The sequence below is a fragment of the Plectropomus leopardus genome, chromosome 14 (assembly GCF_026936395.1).
Source record: "Plectropomus leopardus strain MGB_pleo_1.0 chromosome 14, ASM2693639v1, whole genome shotgun sequence".
In the NCBI taxonomy this organism is placed as follows: Eukaryota; Metazoa; Chordata; class Actinopteri; order Perciformes; family Serranidae; genus Plectropomus; species Plectropomus leopardus.
In genome coordinates, this window is record NC_142189.1 from 14,956,859 (window position 1) to 14,977,014 (window position 20,156).

Here is a 20,156-nt window from a genome sequence, read left to right on the forward strand (position 1 = left end):
TCCCCCCGTGGGGAAGCCACCAGATGAATGTGTACCAGTACTGCATGTGTTTCCATTGGTGCAAAAACCACAAACATGAAAAAGTATTTTTTTTCATCTGTCATATTTTTGGTAAAACATGGGAGCTTTTAGTTATAGCATTTTAAGTGATAGACTACTTGATAAACTGCATGCTTCTGCCTCACTGCAATAACAACCGTCATCTTATGTCCTCATCTAGTGAAATTCCTCCCCTTCAGTTTAGTCTGTGAATGAGGTATTATGCATATCCATGGCGACCACACTGCAGACTCTCTGGAGTTTGCATAGAAATGAGAAGTTAAGAATGAAAGAGACGAGAACAAAGACGCACACACTCTCTCTTTTCTCTCTCTGCAGAGTGCCAGAAAGCACAAACATTCCCACGTGATGATGGAGTCTGCTCCCTCCCTCAATGGGCGGACAATAGCGCGCCGGCGCACCTCCACGCGCACACACACAGAGAGGAGCCTAAACTCTGAGAGGGCGCAGGTCCGCCTTGAGACAACTTTCCACCTTAAAGGCGCGTTTACGGACCAGCACTCTGAGGAATACAGTCTGTTTTTTTGCCCTCTTGCACACAATGGAGCAGTGAACTGTTTCTCTTTTCTTCAAATGGGAATTATATGCGCGCGTGAAACTTTGGCTCACTTTTCTCCTCAGTGATTGTGAGACGCGCGAAACATGCCGGAGCGAATAAGCATTTCGGACTTCGTGGTCCTGACAAATGAGGACTTGTCTTCGCCCGGGACTTCAAGTTTTCAGTCTAAAATGAGCGACTGTCGGAACACAGTTTCAACCGTGGAGGAGGTGAGGGAGGAGGAGGAGGAGGGGGAGACGCTGTTGTTTACCTGTCCATGTAGCATGTTTGTAGCTCTGACTGAAGGAGGGCTGCTCCTGTAGGCTAGCTAGCTTGATTTTCTCAGGTGACATCCTCAGGGGTTTCACAGCCTTGTGAAACTAACAATTATCTCGTTAGACAGTTTCTGTAAAGTTGTTTCCTGGTGAGATAAACGGGAAGACTTTGCCCCAGGTTTTAGAAAGCAGTCGTTTCAATCCAAAAGCTGCAATGCTAACAGGATACATTCAAAACTGTACAGGTGCAATGTGTTTTTCTGTGCAAGAACTAGTTTTAGGGCGACATATTTGTGAGGTGTGCTGATTTTGGGGTGACTTGGTGCTCTCCTGTCATCTCTCTGGTTGTGAACAGGGCAATGTGAGTGTTCATTAGTGTTTTGCACCATTTCCATATAATGCGAGACCCAAAGCTAGCTGCATGGTACTGTTGGTCAAGCTCTGTGTGTGTCTTCAGAAGAGGCTGGATGACTGGAAAAGTGAAGGTTACATGAGGTAATCTAGCACACACAGTTTACTTGGCCTTATCTTCCACCACAAGGGAGTCGGACTGAGATGGGACACAAACAGAACACACACAGCACTGCAGACATGACAGAAACAAGTGAATAACAGATTATGGTATTGTTCTTGTGAGTGTAAGCGTGCACACGCTTTTGTCTATCCTTGCAAGCATGTCTGTGAAGACCAGTCTGTGCATTTTCTCACTTTGAACTGGTACTTTGGCTTAAGGCCTGTTTGTGGTCTCTGTGTGTGTGCGTTTGTGTTTGTTTGAAATATGTTCTCCCAAAGTTCCTTGGGCCAAGGAGGAAACAGAGGGTGGCTTGCTTGAACTCTGTCATAAAGCAAATAATCCAAGTTTACACACAAGTCGATCCTTCCTAGTTTGTCTTCCTTGTGACATAATGTCTTCACTGTTCTACTGTAACTCAAGGTTGATCTCTGTTTCAGCTAGAGCTTGAATCACCATGACTTTGCTGTAGCAAATAGAAAACTGTGTTTTCTAAAACTAAATAGACACCATGGGGATAAATGATATAGCTTTCTATGCAATGGCTGGTTTACATTAGCAAGACAGTCTATAGTAGGGGAGCAAAGTATGAGATTTTCATGGTGTGATAACCGTCTCAGAAAATATTTCACGGTATTACAGAATTGTTATTATTATGAGTAAGAATGACCTGTAAAGGAATAAAAACAGAAGGTTAGATTTGGTTGAACAAACGTTTTATTACTGATGTAGATGATGTGATATTCTCCATCCAGCTGCGTGTTTTTCAGTGTCATTGATAAGCACATGTACATGGTATGATAACCTTCAGCTTTTAGATGGTATGCCTTAAAACCAGTATGTCGCTGCAACTCTAGTCTACAGTGCAGATATCTGAATATTTCACTGACATTACATGATGGAATCCAGTTGTCCAATCCAATATTGCATGGTGTCCTCATGAAAGGTCTTCATTAAGACTTTCCTGGCTAGGAACTGACCGCTGAGCAGAGATGGAGACAGCAGAGTCCAGGGTTTATAAAGAGTTTTACACAGCTGTCTGATCTATTTATCTTGGGATAATATCCATATTTATGGCCATGACATACTGGAAAATACATAGCTGGAATAGCTGCCCTGGGGAGGGACATGTTGGAATCTTACACATGTGCACACAGACAGACAGACAGACAGACAGACCCACACACAGATGTAAATGCAACAGTCCCTTTATAGACAGATCTATGGTTATTATGTTTAGTCTGCTCAGCAGGGACAAGCTTGATTAATGGCTAGGGTAATGTGTGGGCATGTGTGTGGTTTACGACAGCAGGCCGGGAGACAGAGACACCATTTACCCCCGACACACACTCGGCTGCTTGTTACTTATTACTCCTGATTAGAGGCAAAGATAAAAGGAGAAAGACAGGGATAAGGAATAGTTTCATTTTCTGTAAGCTGTAATCGGATTTATGTCATTTCCATAAATGTTTTTTAAAGAACAGATTGAAAGTTTTTCCTCATGTTTGGCATATTTGAAATGAAATACTAAAGGTTGTCTTGAAGCGAAGGGTGTCATGTGCCTAGTTAATGCTGTAAGTAAGGATCAGATATCAGTCAGTCATGCTCAGCTGACAGCAGTTGCGCACACACCCAGCAGGTGAACACCACCTCGCATACAGGCACAAAAAGTCTTTATAAATGACACTGTAGTTTCTCAACATCAGTACACCTTCGGGTGCGGCTCATTGCCCGCTTCAGAAGGGATGTGTTGTTTGTTTGTCTGTCTCAACACCTGTCTGACAGGTGGGTTGTCTGGGTGTATTTATGATATGTGTGATCTGATTTATTCCACAAAATCCAACAAACACAACCAGTTTTGTTAACTTGCACCAGCTTGTTTCCACTGTTTATCTGCTGCCTGCCAGCCAACTTAGAGGAAATTGCACCAGCGAGTAACTCCCTTCTCCACTCTCCACTAAATCACTTTCCCGTTCATTGTCTGCAGGGTCGCATTACACAGCACCCTGCCACCTTTTAATTAGTGAACTAACACTTAGGGAATGGACTTGGCCAGGAAGGACTGGAGCATGTAAACAGCATCATCTAACAAGGCAGAGTCTCTGTTAAGTCAGGATTACTGGCTCATTAAAGCTATTTCTAGTGGCGTGTAGGTGGAGTGCTGCATGTCTCGCTCAGTAAAACAAGTGGCCTGTGTGAGGAGAATAAACAGGATGTCGCTTCAAACCTTCTTGGTTTTGAAGAGATTGATCATCCAATTGCAATGAAGCCAACTGACTGTATGCTTTTGGTCTGCATCATGTCTTGTGTGTCTCAGTGTGAGGAAGTGTTGCTTCAGCCTGAAAAGTGAAATAAATGCACTGACATCATTCAGGGTTAAATGCAAGACAGATGATTGTCTTGCTGGCAAGTGCTGACTCACCTGTTCGCCTTCGTCACACACCGTGAGAAAATTCAGCATAACTAATCACACACACATATACCTGCTGTAAACCTTGAGAACAGTAAAGCGAACACATGTCAAAAATCGTCACGACTGAGTATTTATTTTCAAATCTATGACAGATTGCAACCCCAAATCTGAACATTATGGACGGGGAGGGCTTGAATGTAGTTCCGGTTCAGCGATATGTATTGTTTGTTTTTATATTTTTAATGATGTCTCCTGTTTGCTGGTTGTGTGCCCCACATGTGTTGACGGGTCAGGCTTTATATGTTATATACTGTGAAACAGCAGGAATTTGTCAGTCATCAGAGATGTTCCTGATAGGCTTATAGCAATGTGGTTTTGCCGTTCATATCTGTCTATCCGGTGTATTATCGGGTTATTTCAGGCAATGCTGCAGATCAATGAGAAGGACTACTATATGGCAATGTTGGATTTACAAGATTTTTGTATTTGTGTGCATCCTGCTTAAAATGAACAGTTATTTAATTCATCAGATAAGCTAAAAACAGGCACAATTTCCTAAATGAAAGGAAGCATTTTTAAGTGAAAACGTTTTTACTTTATTGATGATTTTGAATTTTAACACCCATCTTTGTCTCTTTGTTTTGTTGCAGTCTCTGGAGATGGACCTCACAACTCTACAGAGGATGAAGAAGATGATCAAAGCTATACACACTTCAGGACTCTGTAAGTATAAATGCATTACATTGTATGGGCTCATTGACACTACTAGTTTAAGACAAAAAATCACTACTCAAGGCTCATTTACTAGCTTTTTCCAGAACTTTCAGCTGCTTTACATGGCCTTAATCATGGGATAGTTTTGTTTTGCTGACTTGGTAGTTGTTAGGATGTCACCCACAGCACTCTGACAACTCCTTATTCTTGTTGGCTTAAAATCAGGCATGATTATTTTTCAGATTGCAAAGTTTGACAAAACAACTTCAACTGAAAGTCCACTAACTAGAGGGGCTGCACCGATTATGAATTCTGGGCTGATACTGTTTCAAAAAACAATTTGGCAAATACCGATATTGTTTCTTATTGTTTATTTATCATAAAACTCGCCACCTCTTACGAATATTAATGAAGAAAAAGGTACATGGTTTTCTTTACAAAGATAAGCATATTTATCTTAGTAATAATAACTTATAACTATATAACTTTGTATAGCAAAGTTCATACAGCATGTGTAACTCAAAAGTACTAAAAAAATGACAAAATACAGATAACACAGTAAGATAAAGTAAATAAGATACAAATACACAAACACACAGACACATACACACATAAAATATAGGAATTAGCCTTGACACAAATTAATTAAATAAAAGCTACCTAAATGCATGTCTAAAAAGACAGGTATAAGATTCAGTTTGAAGCTGTCCACTGGAAGGCTATTCCAGAGATGAGGGCCAATGACACAGAGTGCAGCATCACCGTACTTTTTAGTTCTAGTCGGTGAGACAATTAATTGACCAGAGATGGAGGATCTTAAGGATCAAGAGGGAAAGCATCCAAACAACATATCAGATAAATGGTCAGTAGCCAGTCCATTAAGAGATTTAAAAAACTAAAAGCAAAATCTTGAAAAGGAATCTGAAAATCAACAGGAAGTCTGTGAAGATCCTTTAAACCTGGAGTAATGTGTTCTCTGCGTTTAGTCTTGTTGAGTAGTCGTTCTGCTGCATATTGGATCATCTGAAGTTTGTTTAAAGATTTCTTTTTGCAGCGCAGTCTATTTCTTCTCTCATCCAAGATACAAGACACAGAGCTTAACAGCTACTTACTGAAAGCAAACGTGAAAACAAACCACATGTGCGCACGGCAGCCGTTGGCTTCTCATGCCAGAGTTTGGTCCAGCCTGTGGCTTCTTCCCTGAATCAGCAGCTTGGTATGCTAGCAGTGTTGTCCAAGTTGGATGGCAAATAATCAACACAGAAATTAACCAGTACAAGACTGAGATGACACAAAAGATAAACATGGACCACGGCCGATAACAGTCAAGAAGGCAAGTATCTGCTGATATCATTGCCTGGCCGATAAATCGATGTGTCCCTACTTAGTTGCTTTTCCTAAGCTTTCGTTAGTGCACGGTCAGAGGAAAGCTTCACAAAAAAACAAAAACAAACCAACCAACAAAAAAACTGAGGAAGTTAACCTTGAGTTGAAATTTTTTTTGTTAAAATATTTACCAGGTCAAGAATAAGCTTTCATCTTATAATACTGTAAAAAAAAAGTGTATATAGGTGAATATACTAAACAACACAACTTTTGACCACTTCCAAAAATCCAATAAAGAGGGAAGTCTGTCCTCACAAATGAAGCCTGTAAAGTCTGCATGGAGTGTTTAAGTAAAGGTCAGCCTCTATTATGGCAGGATGAGCTCCACAGTGCATAGGGGAGCCTCCACATAACTCATTGTACGAGCCTGGTTGGGATGACATCATGACGCTGATGTGCACAGTGGTGTTTATGAGTGAGGCCCCTTGTTATGGGACTGGAGTGAGTGGGATGCTGGGTGATTGTGTTTATAGAGTGTATGGTTTTGTGGTGTACGTGTGTGTGTCTACGTCTCAGCAGATGGTATGTGCGGTTTCAGTGCAACGAGGTGCTACACAGTGACCCAACAGACCCACTGGGTCAGTAAATGAATGTTTTTTTTGAGTGTGTATGTGTCACTGCAGTATGTCACCGTAATTCACCATGGAACTATCAAAAATAAAAATGCCCAAGATGTGAGTGTTCACCTCAAAAATGCGCGGGAGAAGCAAAGGAACTGCATAACATATCCTGAAGTTGTTTTTCTGCGCTTGCTTACAAGCCTGCTTCCCGTTTCGAGGCTTCAAGTCATCGTTTTTAGTAAAAATGAGTCAGAGAGGCAGCTGCCCAGAATTAGGCAACCAGATACCTTCAGCAGCAATATTGTAGCTGCAGATATGTGCTCCATGATTATTGTCCATATGTGTTCACTCTACTCCTTTATTTCTTCTTCTGTATCTAAATAGAATCATATGGGTTAGTTCCAGTAATGTGACCATGGGAGGCCCCCTCCTTCTCTCATTATGTTGTTGAAGCCCTCAATCAGCTCCGATGTTAATCGGCAGTCTGACTCACCACGCATACAAACACATGTGTGCGCCCACTTCTCCCTGACGCTAGTCTGATGGTCCGTTACTGTGTCACACATGCAAAAACACACATTGTGAGATGTTCTCTTCTTTCGATCTCTATTCCCATAAACCGCTAAGTACCACTTCTTTGCCAAGACGTTGTGGCCTGCAAGTCTGTGTGTGTTCTGGCAGACGAGTGAAAGAGTTGAGTTGCTCTGCTGGTATCTGGCAGTTAAAGGTCAGCTGTAAAATCATCCTCTCAGCTCCTCTGTGACTCAGCAGTTAGTTGCTTGGTAGATGTATGTTGTTTGTTATAATACTTTTTTTAATGACCATGCAGTCATAATGTCTCCTGCTCCCCTTTTGGTTTACGCTCCTTCTGCAGTGTGTCTGCATACTTTCCTTAGATTTACACTTTTGCTGCCATGCACATCTCACTTTTTCTTTTCAGCTAGTTTGTACAAACGGTGACAGTCTGTCTCCCAACTAGAGTCAGTTTACCATTTTATAATTGTCTTGAGGTGGAAACTGGAGCAGAAGAGATGAAATTCCTTCTGCTTATTTCTGCTCTGGAAACTTCTGCAGAAGTCTGCTCCACATGTTCCTTTATTACTTCCTTAAATTGTTGAATCCTCACCATAAATAGATGATTTAAATTTGTGTTAATGTTGGGGGTTCCCAAAGTCAACAAAGAGGTTTCAGTATGACTGTGAGCAGACATTTGGTTTTAACTGTTCATCAGGTGCTCATCTTTGTTTATCAAAAGTGATTATTTCCATGGGGTTGAATTGTAACTTGTGTTTATTTGATGTCCTCCTCTAAGCCTCACTTTAAAATAGCTGTAGGGTAAAACCCATTCACTGAAATGTAAACCAGTGCGGTGCCAGTCGGAGCTCAGATTCTTTTCCATCAGCCTTTTTCCTCATAAATTCAACAAACTGGGAACCAAGTCAGGTCATGACCCCTGGGAAAGTGACCTCTAAGCCCCAGAGAAACATGGGTCTCTATATGTTTGCCTGTCTCCAGCTCCAGGATGGCTGGAAACCAGTACTAATTTATCCCACATGCTTGTCTTGTTAAAATACTCTCAATGCAACTGGGCAAGTCAATCTGCCTTCTTAAGTTTAAATGCACATGTAATTCAAGTCTGATTCAGTTTTTAACTTATGAAGTCTACATACTTATTTGTGTCTGTTTTGTTTTCAGCTCATGTGGACAACAAGGAGCAGTATGTTGAGGTGCTGGAGAATCTGGGGAATAGCCACCTAACCCAGGACAACAACGAAGTCTCCACAGGGTTCCTCAACTTGGCTGTGTTCACCAGAGAGGTCACGGCCCTCTTCAAAAATCTGGTGAGGAAAGAGGAGAAGAGTGTGGAGGAAAAAGGGAAAGGGAAAGAAGAGATGCTTCCTTAAATTAGCTGTTTTTACTAGAAGGTTCAAACCACACATGCAACTGTGTGTGAGGGAGGGATGGAAATAAAAACAAAAACCATAGAAGAAAGATGAGTCTGTCATTGTATTTCTATGGACAAAACTGGAAGAGGGAAGAGAAGCTGCTCCATTATATGACTGGCTCTAAAATATTCCAATAGTGGTATGATTGGAAAGTTTGAAGAAAGTGCATCAGCAAAATTTAGTTTGTTTATTTGAAACAGCAGTAGGTGAAGGAACCCCAAATCTCTCCCCATTAAGATATTAGGTGTCTGTGTGTGTGTGTTCATTATCACAGAGTAAAAAGAGTGTGCGCACCTGCATTACATGCATGAATGCATGAACGAAAGTGCTTTTCAACAGCTGCATGTTTGCACCTCTCGACTCTAAAACCTGTGGCCATCCGGAACCCTCCCACTGATAGTTTCTATGGCGATGATAATTCATCCCAGACCTCCATGCGTGAGTCAACACACACGTCTCCCTCCAGCGTGTCAATCAGAGCCTCATCGGGGAGACTGAGTCGTACAGATGTGAACAGGAAGTGGTTCTAAAACACTAACTGGAGGGTCATTTAAGGAGCTAAAAAATTAACCTGAGCGTGCCCCTCAATGCCATGTGTACGTGATAAAGTGCTCTTCCCAATAACAATGTTTGCATGCACAATTTATTCAGATTTCTGCCCTTGCTCCAAACACAACAGTGTTCCTCCTAAGCTGTTTACATGGCTAACAAAATTAATATTCCTCTAATATTCTTGTCAACATGCAGCCGTGCATTCTCTGATCAATCGTCAACATCCAAGGCTGAAAAACAAAGCTAATGAGAAAATTTGCGGTTCTGTTAATGGCCAGTTGAGGCTGGGTCCTAAAGTGAGGCGATCCCCACAGACCCCACCATGTTAAAATGTCCAACTTTACATCAGAAATAAACATGCTACAAAAACGGTTTTGGTCTCTAAAGCTAATTTTAACATCCATGGCAACTTTACGGGGGGTGGATTTTTGTACAGCTCACCCATTTACATTTTATTAAGATATTAAGTTACACATATTTTAGGCAGGGGCAGCTTGAGTGACAGCTTGTCTCAAGGGGTCACAACAGTCTACTAGTTATTCATCCTACCCTGTCCCAAAGCTCCAACCTCTCATCCAAATATGTTCACTTCTGCCTCCTAAAATCCAAGGCGTCGACAACCGAAATCTTAAACTTGAGGCAGAAAAGTCCACAAACCAATGGGTGACGTCACAATCACAATGTCCATTATTTTGTACAGTCTATGACCATGATTAACATGACTTAACATATATGGTGAAAAAGTGAAACGGCTGGAGCTGCTTTTGCCATTTGGCTTCTTTGGATCGAAAAAAAAAAATCTTTCAATTCTTTTCAATGGTGGCAGACTTTTTTGGCCATGCAAACTTAACCTTTGACTTTAATTCGTTTAACCATCTTCTTGAAAAGGTTGGCAGTGTGATATTTGCACATATCCAAAAGCCTGTTTTTTCTAACAATAAATGTAGCCATTTCTTTTGGGCATGCATCTCTTCCACAGCTTTAAAAAATTTCGATGAGTGGGTTTGTGTAAATAACATCCATCACAACACACAGAGCTTACCGTAAACAGGCCATGTGTCACAAACCGCAGTAAAAACCCAAATTCAGAATGCACTGTAAACATGTCCAAAAAAGGCTCCTAAAACCCGAATGATACCAGCATATCCCACATGTCTTAATTGGAAAATGCTACACATTGAAAAAGGCCTAATTTAAAGTATATTGTTTACATTACCCATATCAAATTTGGAATATTTTTATATTCAGAATAATACTGGAATATTAGTGTAAACGTAGTCAATATCTCAGTGTTCACACAGGCATGCATGCATTGATCAGTATTATTGGTACATGTGTTTACACTTTGGGAACAGGTATTTCCTCATGTCAGAACATGATGTCTTATCTAATAGTTACCTCACATTTTGGATGCCAACCAAAACAGTCTCTAGGCTGCTGTGTCAATATATGAAGGTCAGCTCTGCCGTCAGCTCACGGAAGTGGTTGGACATTATTTATGTTAAGAGCAGGGTGCAGCTAATCCACAAGGATCCATTGAAAGGCTACAGTGACAACAGACTTTGTAAATTTCGACAATGGTCAACTGGAGAGTTGAACAGGAGGTGATGGATCATGTGGTCGTGCTGCATGCCTAAGTAAAGATGTGATGTATTATCATGGGGGACTTTGGGGTAATTATTTATGACTGTAAAGTGCAACCTGTTGGGATTAAGCCGGTTGTTTTGTGATTCATTCTCCCCAGATCTACGACTCAGTTCGGCTCATTTCCTCATGACCTTAAATTAATCTCAAATTTCATTTTGCTGTACACAAACACTCATAAAGTAATTGCGTCATGCTCCCCCCTTGCATGAAAAAATCTTAATTACTGTCCAGTGTTTTCTTTTCATGAATCACCGGTTCAAAGTGACTGAATCACCATGTTTTTGAGTTATCTGCACTCATTCCCAGAAATGTAAGTCCATAGGGAGATGGGAGTGTGCAGAACTGTGTGTGTGCATGTGCAAGTGTTTGCTCATACTGTAAGAGATAAGAGCCACCTGTAACTTTATGTGGAATATTTTTAACTTCTTAATCATTTGCTCTGCTCTCGCATGTTTCAGGTGCAAAACCTCAACAACATCATGGCGTTTCCTTTGGAAAATGTGCTGAAGTCCGAACTCCGGGACAGCAGACTAGTGAGTTGAGATTATATTAAAAAATCATTCATAAAACTACTGGCTTGACTGGAATACATAAGATGATGACTTGTTGGATGACAGAGTGACTCTGTCCTACAAGGGAAGTTCCACCCTAAAAAATTATGTAACATTTTTCAGTTCTGTTTTAAAGATATACTATGGGGGATTTTCCTAAAGAACAATGTATAGACTTATGTATTCCCCCTCAATCATCACTTGTGACCCTCTGCAAAGACTCTGCCCTCTGCCTGTATTTTCTTGTTTTATTCTTTAAAAAAAAAAAAAAAATATATATATATATATATATATATATATATATATATATATATTATTTTTATTTTTACTTTTTTCTGTGTTTGGGACAATTATGGGCATGTAGCTAGCCTTCAGGTGGGCTTTAGAGAAAACCCACGATAAACAAAGTTAAATTTTTTTACCCAAATTTTCTATACATATAGCGATAATATAATTACTACAACAACATTGTGAAAATCTTGTGTTGTGTCATCCCTAATGTAGACTGATTGATGAGATGAAGAACATTGGAGGTAGATCCCAGAATCATGGCAAAATAACCATATCTGGTCTTTTTTTGGAATATTCTATTTTATTAAAGTATCGTTAACCTTCCAGTAAATAACGGACCCATGCTGAACTTATTTGACAGTGCGGATAATTCTCTGCTCAGGAATACCGATGCCTGTTGATGTTTACTTTAATGTCCAAAATAACCAATATATCACAATATAAGATCAGTTCAGGGTGGATTTCCTCTCCAAGCAGGTAATTCTGTCTGTCTGCATTGCAGACACAGCTCAGCCCACTTAGATATTGGATAAGATGAGGCTGTTTATGCAGATTAATCAGTAATATTCGGTTATGTTCCAAACCTGAACTGATCTCTTGCTCAGTATTTGTCCTTTTGATTTGCCACGCCGACAGACTAGTGAGTAATAACAGGCTAATGCCTCTGTAAGCTCCTGTCACTGCCCTTTCTTTGAAACAGCTGATTCCACAGCTGAACATTGCCTCACTGAAAGGCAAAATGCTACTGAAATCCTGTTCAGCCAGATAGCAGACCAGTTAGCATCATATGAGTAATCACGTCTCTGCGCATGAACTGTCTGGCTCTGTTCAGAAATACACAGATAATAACCAGCACTGTAAAACACTGATTCACCTGACTGTGTGGACTGTGTTAACCCTGTCATGCAAATGTTTTTTTCCTCTTTTCTTCTCTACAGGAGCTCAAGAAACAGATGGAGAAAAGTTTGAAGGAGTATGACATAAAAATGTAATTAATCACACTCACACACTTAGTTTGTTACCCCACGTTGATATGGTCGAGACAGATGTTATTGCCTGAGGAGAATCACGTTGCACATTTGCAGTTCTTGCTGGTCTTTTACTGGGTCATAGACGTTGATGTAACAGCAGAGGTTAATTGGATAATAGTTCATTCCCCATGGCCGTTCTCCATTACACTGCTGTGAAATAAAACTGAGTCATTGCACTTTGCAGCGATTATTTGATCTTATTCTGACGGCAGACAGTGGTTGAAAGTGTTTTATAATTTTGTAAGGAGATTTCACCTTACCCTTATTGTCTTCTATCCAACTTCCTCCCTGTCTGTCTGTGCGGAAAAAATGCTCAGAAAGTTAATCATTACAGGAAGAGATTTGAATCTGACAGATTGAAGAGTTGTGAAGTACATTATATCCTTAAATGACTAGGGCTGTTGTCAACCAAAACAAAATTTTGGTTAACTGAGATTCTACTTACTCTTCAACCAACTGATCGAGTGATGGGGAGAAAAATTCTGCACATCATCGCTATATTAATGAAGTTGGTCACAGTGCACTCTACCTGGTAGTGCTGTGTGTCCAACAAAGGGTTGTCCACATTAATGTTTGCTTAGGTCAAGTTTTGTTTGTTTTGGCAAGTGGAATGCTTTATGGCGTCCGAATTGGCAAGTGAAAAATAACTGTGATGTCTAATGTCACATTTGAAAACAAAGCTTTTTCAGTTGAGCTGTGTGAGAGAGTCAATCTCAGCATTGAGCATTAAACAGGACTGATGAGAAAAATCGGACATACTGGACACTATGGAAGTTAACTGAGGACGACTCTGTCGTTAACCACGACAACACGACATTACACATTACCAGTGGTCATAGATAACCTGGAAAAGTTATGGAATTTCAAAATTTTCCAGGCCTTAAAAAAAATAGTGGAATCAGCGAAGATGACTGACAGTTTTGGAAAAGTCACAGAATTTTGTTTTGTGTAATGAAATGGCATAGATAACCTTCTTCTGTTTAATGTAATGCAATGTCCTTCCACAAATTGATTTTCTGTAGCTGCTGATGTGACGTTGAGCTAATATGCATCAATGTTTACATTACATTACATTTCTTCATTTTCTCTCTGCGATCTGTCTCTCCCTTCATGTATAACAGCCAGCAGAAATTATGTTTAAATAGTTTGAATCTGAATCCAATAACTCAAGTGGGGCAAGATTTAAAAAAAAACCCCAAAACATTATAGGTCCTTGAAAAGTGGTGACAAAGTTCTGAAATTTTGTCCATTAAAATGTGTAGGAACCTTGTAAATATCTGGCCCAGTAGCTAGCGTTAGCTGTCCACTGAGGGCTCTTGTGCGACAAGATCCTTTTCAGAATCTTTGTAATCCAGATTTGAGCTGCATTTTTTTTAGACTTTGTAAAATAAATCCAAAACGTTTAATCTGACACTGAATATGTTCTGTGTTAATCAATCTTTACGATTAAAAATGAAAGTTGAAAAATGTTTAACTTTGGGTAAAACACTGTGCTTGTCACTGTCACTGTTTATCCAAACGTCCAGTCAAAGTGGGACAAATACCACAAGGACTGTCACAAACATGGCCGGCGTTTTTGGCTGGGGAATAAGAATGCTTTGGTGGACAGACTGCCTTATAAGACTAACGCCAGTGATTATCCGACCAATGAGAATTTGGTCTGACAAGAACGACTAACCAATCGACCAACTAATCATAAGATATCAGAACCTATAGATGACTAAGAATAATGTTCTTATTTTTCTCACTTTTGCTCTTTTTTGTTTCCCTTCCCTCCCCTGTCAGCGGGAAGCTAGAGAAGGAGAGGAAGGAGAAGACCAGGCAGCTGGGTCTGATCAGGGCGGAGGGATCAGATGGAGGGGAGGACATGGAGAGAGAGCGGAGGACCTTTCAGCTGCAAATGTGTGAGGTGAGGGACTAGTGCCAGTCAAAATACCAGACCCAGAAACCTTTCACATACCTGAAGTGATGATTTGCTTCACATGGGTGGTCTGCTTTGTGGATTCTGTATTTCATCCGTGATCCACGGACGGATGGGGTTGATCCATTTTGTGTCTCTGTAGTAATTCCTTTGATGGAAAAAATATGTTTTAGAACGTCAAACATGATCTTATTGGTTGCGTCTTGCCGAGCTGCAGCAGGTCTTACACATTAGAAAGTGAAGTTCAAAGGCAGATGAAAATGCTTCATGATCCACACCTGACAGCCAAAATTGGGGGAAATTCTTTGAAAAATTCATTGGCAGTGCTGTTATACACAGGTGGTGTAGTCTCAGCTATGTATGTTAATGCATATGTAGCTTCATGAAACCCTGGGAAAAAAATAGGTCTAATCCTGACTGAGACCAGCTGTTGAGACAAAGAGGAGAGGCAGGGAAAATGGAATTTCCACTTGTTGCAAGCTGCTCCACCCCTTCGTCCGTCTGTCTGTCCGTCTGTCTTTCACACTACATACATAAAAACACACAAAAGTCCACATAAATAAACACAGGATAGAAACACTTCACTGAGCCTGTCTCCTTCTACAGAGGAGTATGTGCAGGGTGGAAATTATTCACAGTAAAGCCGGCACTATGTGTCTCTGTTAGTCTTCCTTTTTTTGAATGACGACTTTTTCCAGTTTCAGTCTACAAGGTTCACTGACTGGCTGGAGTGTTGAAATAAGGTGAAGACCTTTGGACCAGTATGAAGCACTGTCCTAAAAAGCAAGGAGCCACACATTACAGACATGCTCCAAATTGGTCATTAAAGATGTGTGGTCGAAAGACGTTTTTCAGAGCGAACAGTTGGAGACTCCCTGAGAAGAACTACCCACTGTAAAGTTCCCCCAAGAACGATATACTTTCAAGGGCTATTTTTTTTTTGCATTCGCACCATCAATAGGAACACTGAAGTGACATACTGCAGGCCCAGCTGTGGTTGGTGTCACAACGTCACTTTCACTTTCACAGTCAAAATGGAATTGTATTTCCATCGTCACATGTGTTCACTGTCAGTCCGTTTGTCTGGGTTTTTTTCTGGGTTTTTTTTTTTCATCACAAGCTGTTGTTTGTGTTTTGTGTTGTCTGTTGTTTACACAGCTAACAGGTTTTTAAAAAATGATGATCGCTGGTGCTGCATCGTCGCCCTGGTTCCGTCGTCAAAAAGCCAATGGGATAGTGTCACTGGATTTTGGATTAGTGCAGAAAAAAAGCTCTGTGTCAAATTAAAGTTTATGATACATGAACATTTTATTCAGAAAGATAATCTAAATAAATGAACGCCACTTTTTAATGCATTCGGCAGAAGTAAGAAAGCTAACGCTAAGCTATAAACAAACTACAACACAGTCGCACAACCAACATCACCATGACAACAAGGCTGTAAAGCTGTACTCAGTATATGGCATTCTATAGTGTCATGTAACCCTTGTTAGCAACTGCCTTTTTAGCATACCAAAAGTCTTCAAAATGTATGAGAGGGTATTTACTGACTTATTTTAATAAAATACAAAAGTCTCTTAAGCTTGTGTTAATAATTGACCTTATCTCAGACATCTAACCAAAAACCCACTGACTTTGAGAAGAGGGAACTGGGAGATCAAAAATGCTAACTTATTTCCGGGTTTTAGGGCTCATTCCTGCACCACTCTAGTGGCTGTGTTTAACCAGTCATGCATTTTTGTCTCTCTTTGTTCCTCTTGTGCTGGGAGAGTACTTAAATTGTAAAAGGAGTGAAAAAGTCCCTCAAAGTGGCATTCTAAGAACTACAGTCATTTCTAGTTCTTGTGGTGGAGACACAGCAAAAAGGGGAGTTCATCGAACTACGCAGAAGTCCCCCCCGGTCCGAAAATACTCCCAAGATTAGCCTTAAATTATGTGTACTGAAAAAATGGCGGCTTTATTTGATGTCTCATTTTTATATTCAGGCTTCATGTTTATGTGGCTACATCTGGCCTTTCCTTGGAGAGCTGCCATTTCTGCAGCTGTTTTTAACTGTCTGTTTATGCTTTCAGTATCTCTTGAAGATCCAGGAGCTTAAGGTGCGTCAGGGCCCTGATCTTCTCCAGAGCCTCATCAAATATTTCCAGGCCCAGCTCAGGTCAGGATCAGCCAGCAGCCAATCACCTTTACTATTTCTGCCTCGTTGCATTTTCTTTCTAGATGTGAAATAAGAGCAATGCGTATATTTATTTTATTTTATTTTTTCCTGGCCCAAAAAAACATATGGATTTGATTTCTACCTCAGGGTTTCTGTGAGAGATTTGCATAATAGTTGAGGTTCTTTGGTTTTCATTTTCCTTCCACAAGCTATTATTACTGTTGTTAACCATTTACCCATTTTGATAATACTGAGGGTTTTATGTGGGTATGGAGTTGCTTATACAGCTTTAGCATGTGATGTTTTGGCTGGTGTGAACTCGGATGTGTGGACAGAACTACCGTATGACTCAGCATTTGCTCTTTTTCTGTTCACAGTTTTTTTCAGGACGGGTTGAAAGCTGCGGAGAATCTCGCTCCCTTTATTGAGAAGCTTGCTGCATCTGTTCACACGGTAGATCTACACAAGCTGCAGCTTTGTCTTTCAACCTGTATTATAGCAGTCAGTGTTTATAGAGGAACAATTTAGTCATCTAGTGTCTGCAAACAGTAGTGTTAATATCCAGCTTTGTTATGATTTCAGCTGAGTATTTGTCATGATTAAGCGGTCAAAGGTTAAAGTCTGTGGTAGCGGCTGTTGTCCTATCTGACTCAAACTAATGTTCACAAAACACACACACACTTTTTCATATTTGTTTTCTTTATTTGTCAACCGTTGCTCAGTCACAATAGGTAAAACTGTGTCTACGAAGGCACTTACAGTAAAGCTCTCACTGTAAATCACATTGTGTTTTAGTACCTTCCTACAGCACTTTTTCTCTGGTACTCTTTCACAACAGCCAAAACCTCAGTCCCCCTCCCCTCTCCTCTAAACTTCCCCCCAGCTGAACCCACAGGCAGAGACTTATTGCAGCCTATTCCCAGAAATACTTCCCCCTATTACCAAAAGATGAAACTGAAAGCATCCCTTATTTTCATTCCTTCCCTGGTGCACACCTATTTCTCCAACCACTCCGACTGGTTTCCAGTCCCTTTTCTGGATGGAGCCTTGGAAACAGACTGTTAACTGTGATACTAGGATCGTTAGAGGTTTTTCTGGTTCTGCATGGACAGAACAGAGACCCGCTCAGACATGCCAGACCTCAGCCTCAAGAAGGAAATTCAGACAGATTCTGTGTTATGGCTCCAAGGAAAAATGCTGAAATGTTTAAGTCAAACCGACTTATGTTGCATGCATGACGGTGTTTCTGCTTTCATATGAAATGCACAGACTCTTAGGACGACACACCCCAGTTCTGAGCTCTGTTCTGCATTATTTAAGCCATTACACAAAGCTCTGATGTATTATCATTCCACACCCAATTCTTGGAACAAATAAAAAAAAAAACACATTGCATATGATCAAATGAACGTGGTAGAACACTAACACATGTTGTTTTTCCAACTAATTGTTTTTTATTGCGGCAATTCACTGACTTTTATGGTGTTTTAGGTACGTCTGGACCAAGACGAGGAGGTAAAACAACTCACTCAGTTGAGGGATTCTCTGAGATTACTCCTGCAAGTGGAGGGGAAAGAGGTATGCCTTTTCATAATGCACCTTTATTATACTAATACATATAAAGTACCAGGAGCAAGCATACTTTAGACCTTCAGCTATACTTCGTCAGTATGTGAAGAAAAGTGCGCTCTATAAAGGAAACAGCTTTAATGCTAGTTTATACTGTCAGATTTCTGTGTCTTGCCACTATTGTTTTATATTGTTTTAATTTATCAGAGCTGGCTTGAAAGCCCTTGTAGTAAAGTCCTAAATCTCTGTTTTCATCCCAGGAGTATCTGAACAGGAAGAACTCTGGCAATGGGTATAGCATCCACCAACCACAGGGCAACAAGAAGTACGGGACAGAGAAATCCGGCTTCCTGCTCAAGAAGAGTGATGGGTGTGTAAAAGCATTAGTTACAGTGTCCAAATGTCAGGTCAAAAGCAGCTATAGTACAAGTATTGTATTAGAATTGGAAACACATGGAAGACATAATGTGAAAAACATGCTTTTTAACACCAAAATGTGCAGTAAAGTCAATAATAATCATGTTATTTAATGTGTCGCAGCTCATTAAGTAACAGCTTGAGTAGTTTTTGTTTCTGCAAAACTTCCGGGTTTCCTTCCACGTTCATATTTTAAAAAATGGCAACATTTTCAAAGTAAGTAATGCTGCTGACAAAGGCAGTAGCGATCACAGCCGGGTGAAGAGTAAGCAAGTAAGGCATGAAGGGAGAAGGGGGAATTCAAGCTTTGTCTACCCCACCTGGTCCTCATTATTGTGAGATGAAGATTCAAGCAGGGGCCCCTCCTGTGGAACTTATTGGCAGACTGGCTAACTGAGCGGATCCAGATTTTGCGTCATGCGCGTGCGCGCACACACACACACACACACACACACACACACACACACACACACACACACACACACACAAAGAGCTAGATTACAGTGTGATAAGGAGAGGGGATGTGGTTCAGTAGGGTGATTGGGAGATGGGGGGATAGCAAACTTTCTTCAGGCCACTGACACAAAACAGAGCACATTTTCAGCCATTTTACCTGATTCAATCAAGATAATGAAAACAAGAGTGAAGTGCTGTGAACAGGAGTGAGCTGAGCCAGCAGTGTGTAGATCTCCATTACACAATTCAAGGGTACATGTTAACACTTTGCCAATTTTCTACCAGCTTTGTATCATAACAGTGTGGGTAGTATGTGTAAAAGAAACTTTAGTAAACTGTGTATGTGGTTTTATATCATCCAGTAGATTTTTGCAGTTGCTCAAACTACAGATAGTAATTCTGGATTTTTGTAAGCCTGCCACCACAAGCACAAATATAGGAATGGATTGAGAGACCCACCACTCTCTCTCTCTTAAACTTGGATCAAACTGTAAAATTTGCAGTGGTGATCAGATATAAACCAAGTTTCTTTTACTGCATCGCCTATTTCTTGCCTACACTGTTAAGGTGTATTACGAGAAATTGTTAACAAGAAGTTGGCACCATACAGTTTCTCTATTGTAGAAACAGAAACTAAAAATAAATAATAATAATACTAATAGTAATAATTATAATAATTATAATAATACATTTTATTTATAAAGCACTTTTCAAGTACTCAAAGACACACTGTACAATAGGTTAAAAGCAACATAAACATAAACAAATACTGAGATCAAACTTTAAAAGTATGCAGTGCTGAATAAATACGAACCAAGATTCTCTTGCTGCTTAACTTATTTCTCACCTCAAATGTTTTCAGAAACTTAATTTAACTTACAGTTTATTTGAATTGCTTTATTACCAGCTGGCCGCCATATCGTTTCTTATAGAAAATGCCCAAGCTTGCATTACGCCACCAGGAGCATTCATAGGCCTGGTGCAGCATGGTGCATTCTGGCAGCTGTAGGTTTTCTACCTCTTGAGCAAAAACAAATACCACAGCCCTTTTCCTCTGTTATCTCAGGTCATGTAGCACCAATTTCAAAAGTATTTGTGTCTCTCAGCTGCATAGATAGCCCAGTTTTATGAAAAGACTATATTTCCAGCCATAAAATATC

General features: G+C 40.3%; 1 protein-coding gene across 1 annotated transcript in view; it reads left to right on the plus strand.

Annotated features, from left to right (window-relative positions):
* Window positions 1–460: 460 nt before the first annotated feature.
* asap3 (ArfGAP with SH3 domain, ankyrin repeat and PH domain 3) overlaps window positions 461–20,156 on the plus strand; it is a 35,859-nt gene continuing 16,163 nt past the window's right edge. The window contains exons 1-10 of the mRNA XM_042500394.2: window positions 461–828; window positions 4,448–4,520; window positions 8,153–8,298; window positions 11,061–11,135; window positions 12,383–12,432; window positions 14,261–14,384; window positions 16,469–16,554; window positions 16,932–17,007; window positions 18,046–18,132; window positions 18,384–18,493. Coding sequence (XP_042356328.2) covers window positions 703–828; window positions 4,448–4,520; window positions 8,153–8,298; window positions 11,061–11,135; window positions 12,383–12,432; window positions 14,261–14,384; window positions 16,469–16,554; window positions 16,932–17,007; window positions 18,046–18,132; window positions 18,384–18,493 — 953 coding nt within the window. The 5' untranslated portion in view covers window positions 461–702. The remainder of the gene's footprint in view (window positions 829–4,447; window positions 4,521–8,152; window positions 8,299–11,060; window positions 11,136–12,382; window positions 12,433–14,260; window positions 14,385–16,468; window positions 16,555–16,931; window positions 17,008–18,045; window positions 18,133–18,383; window positions 18,494–20,156) is intronic.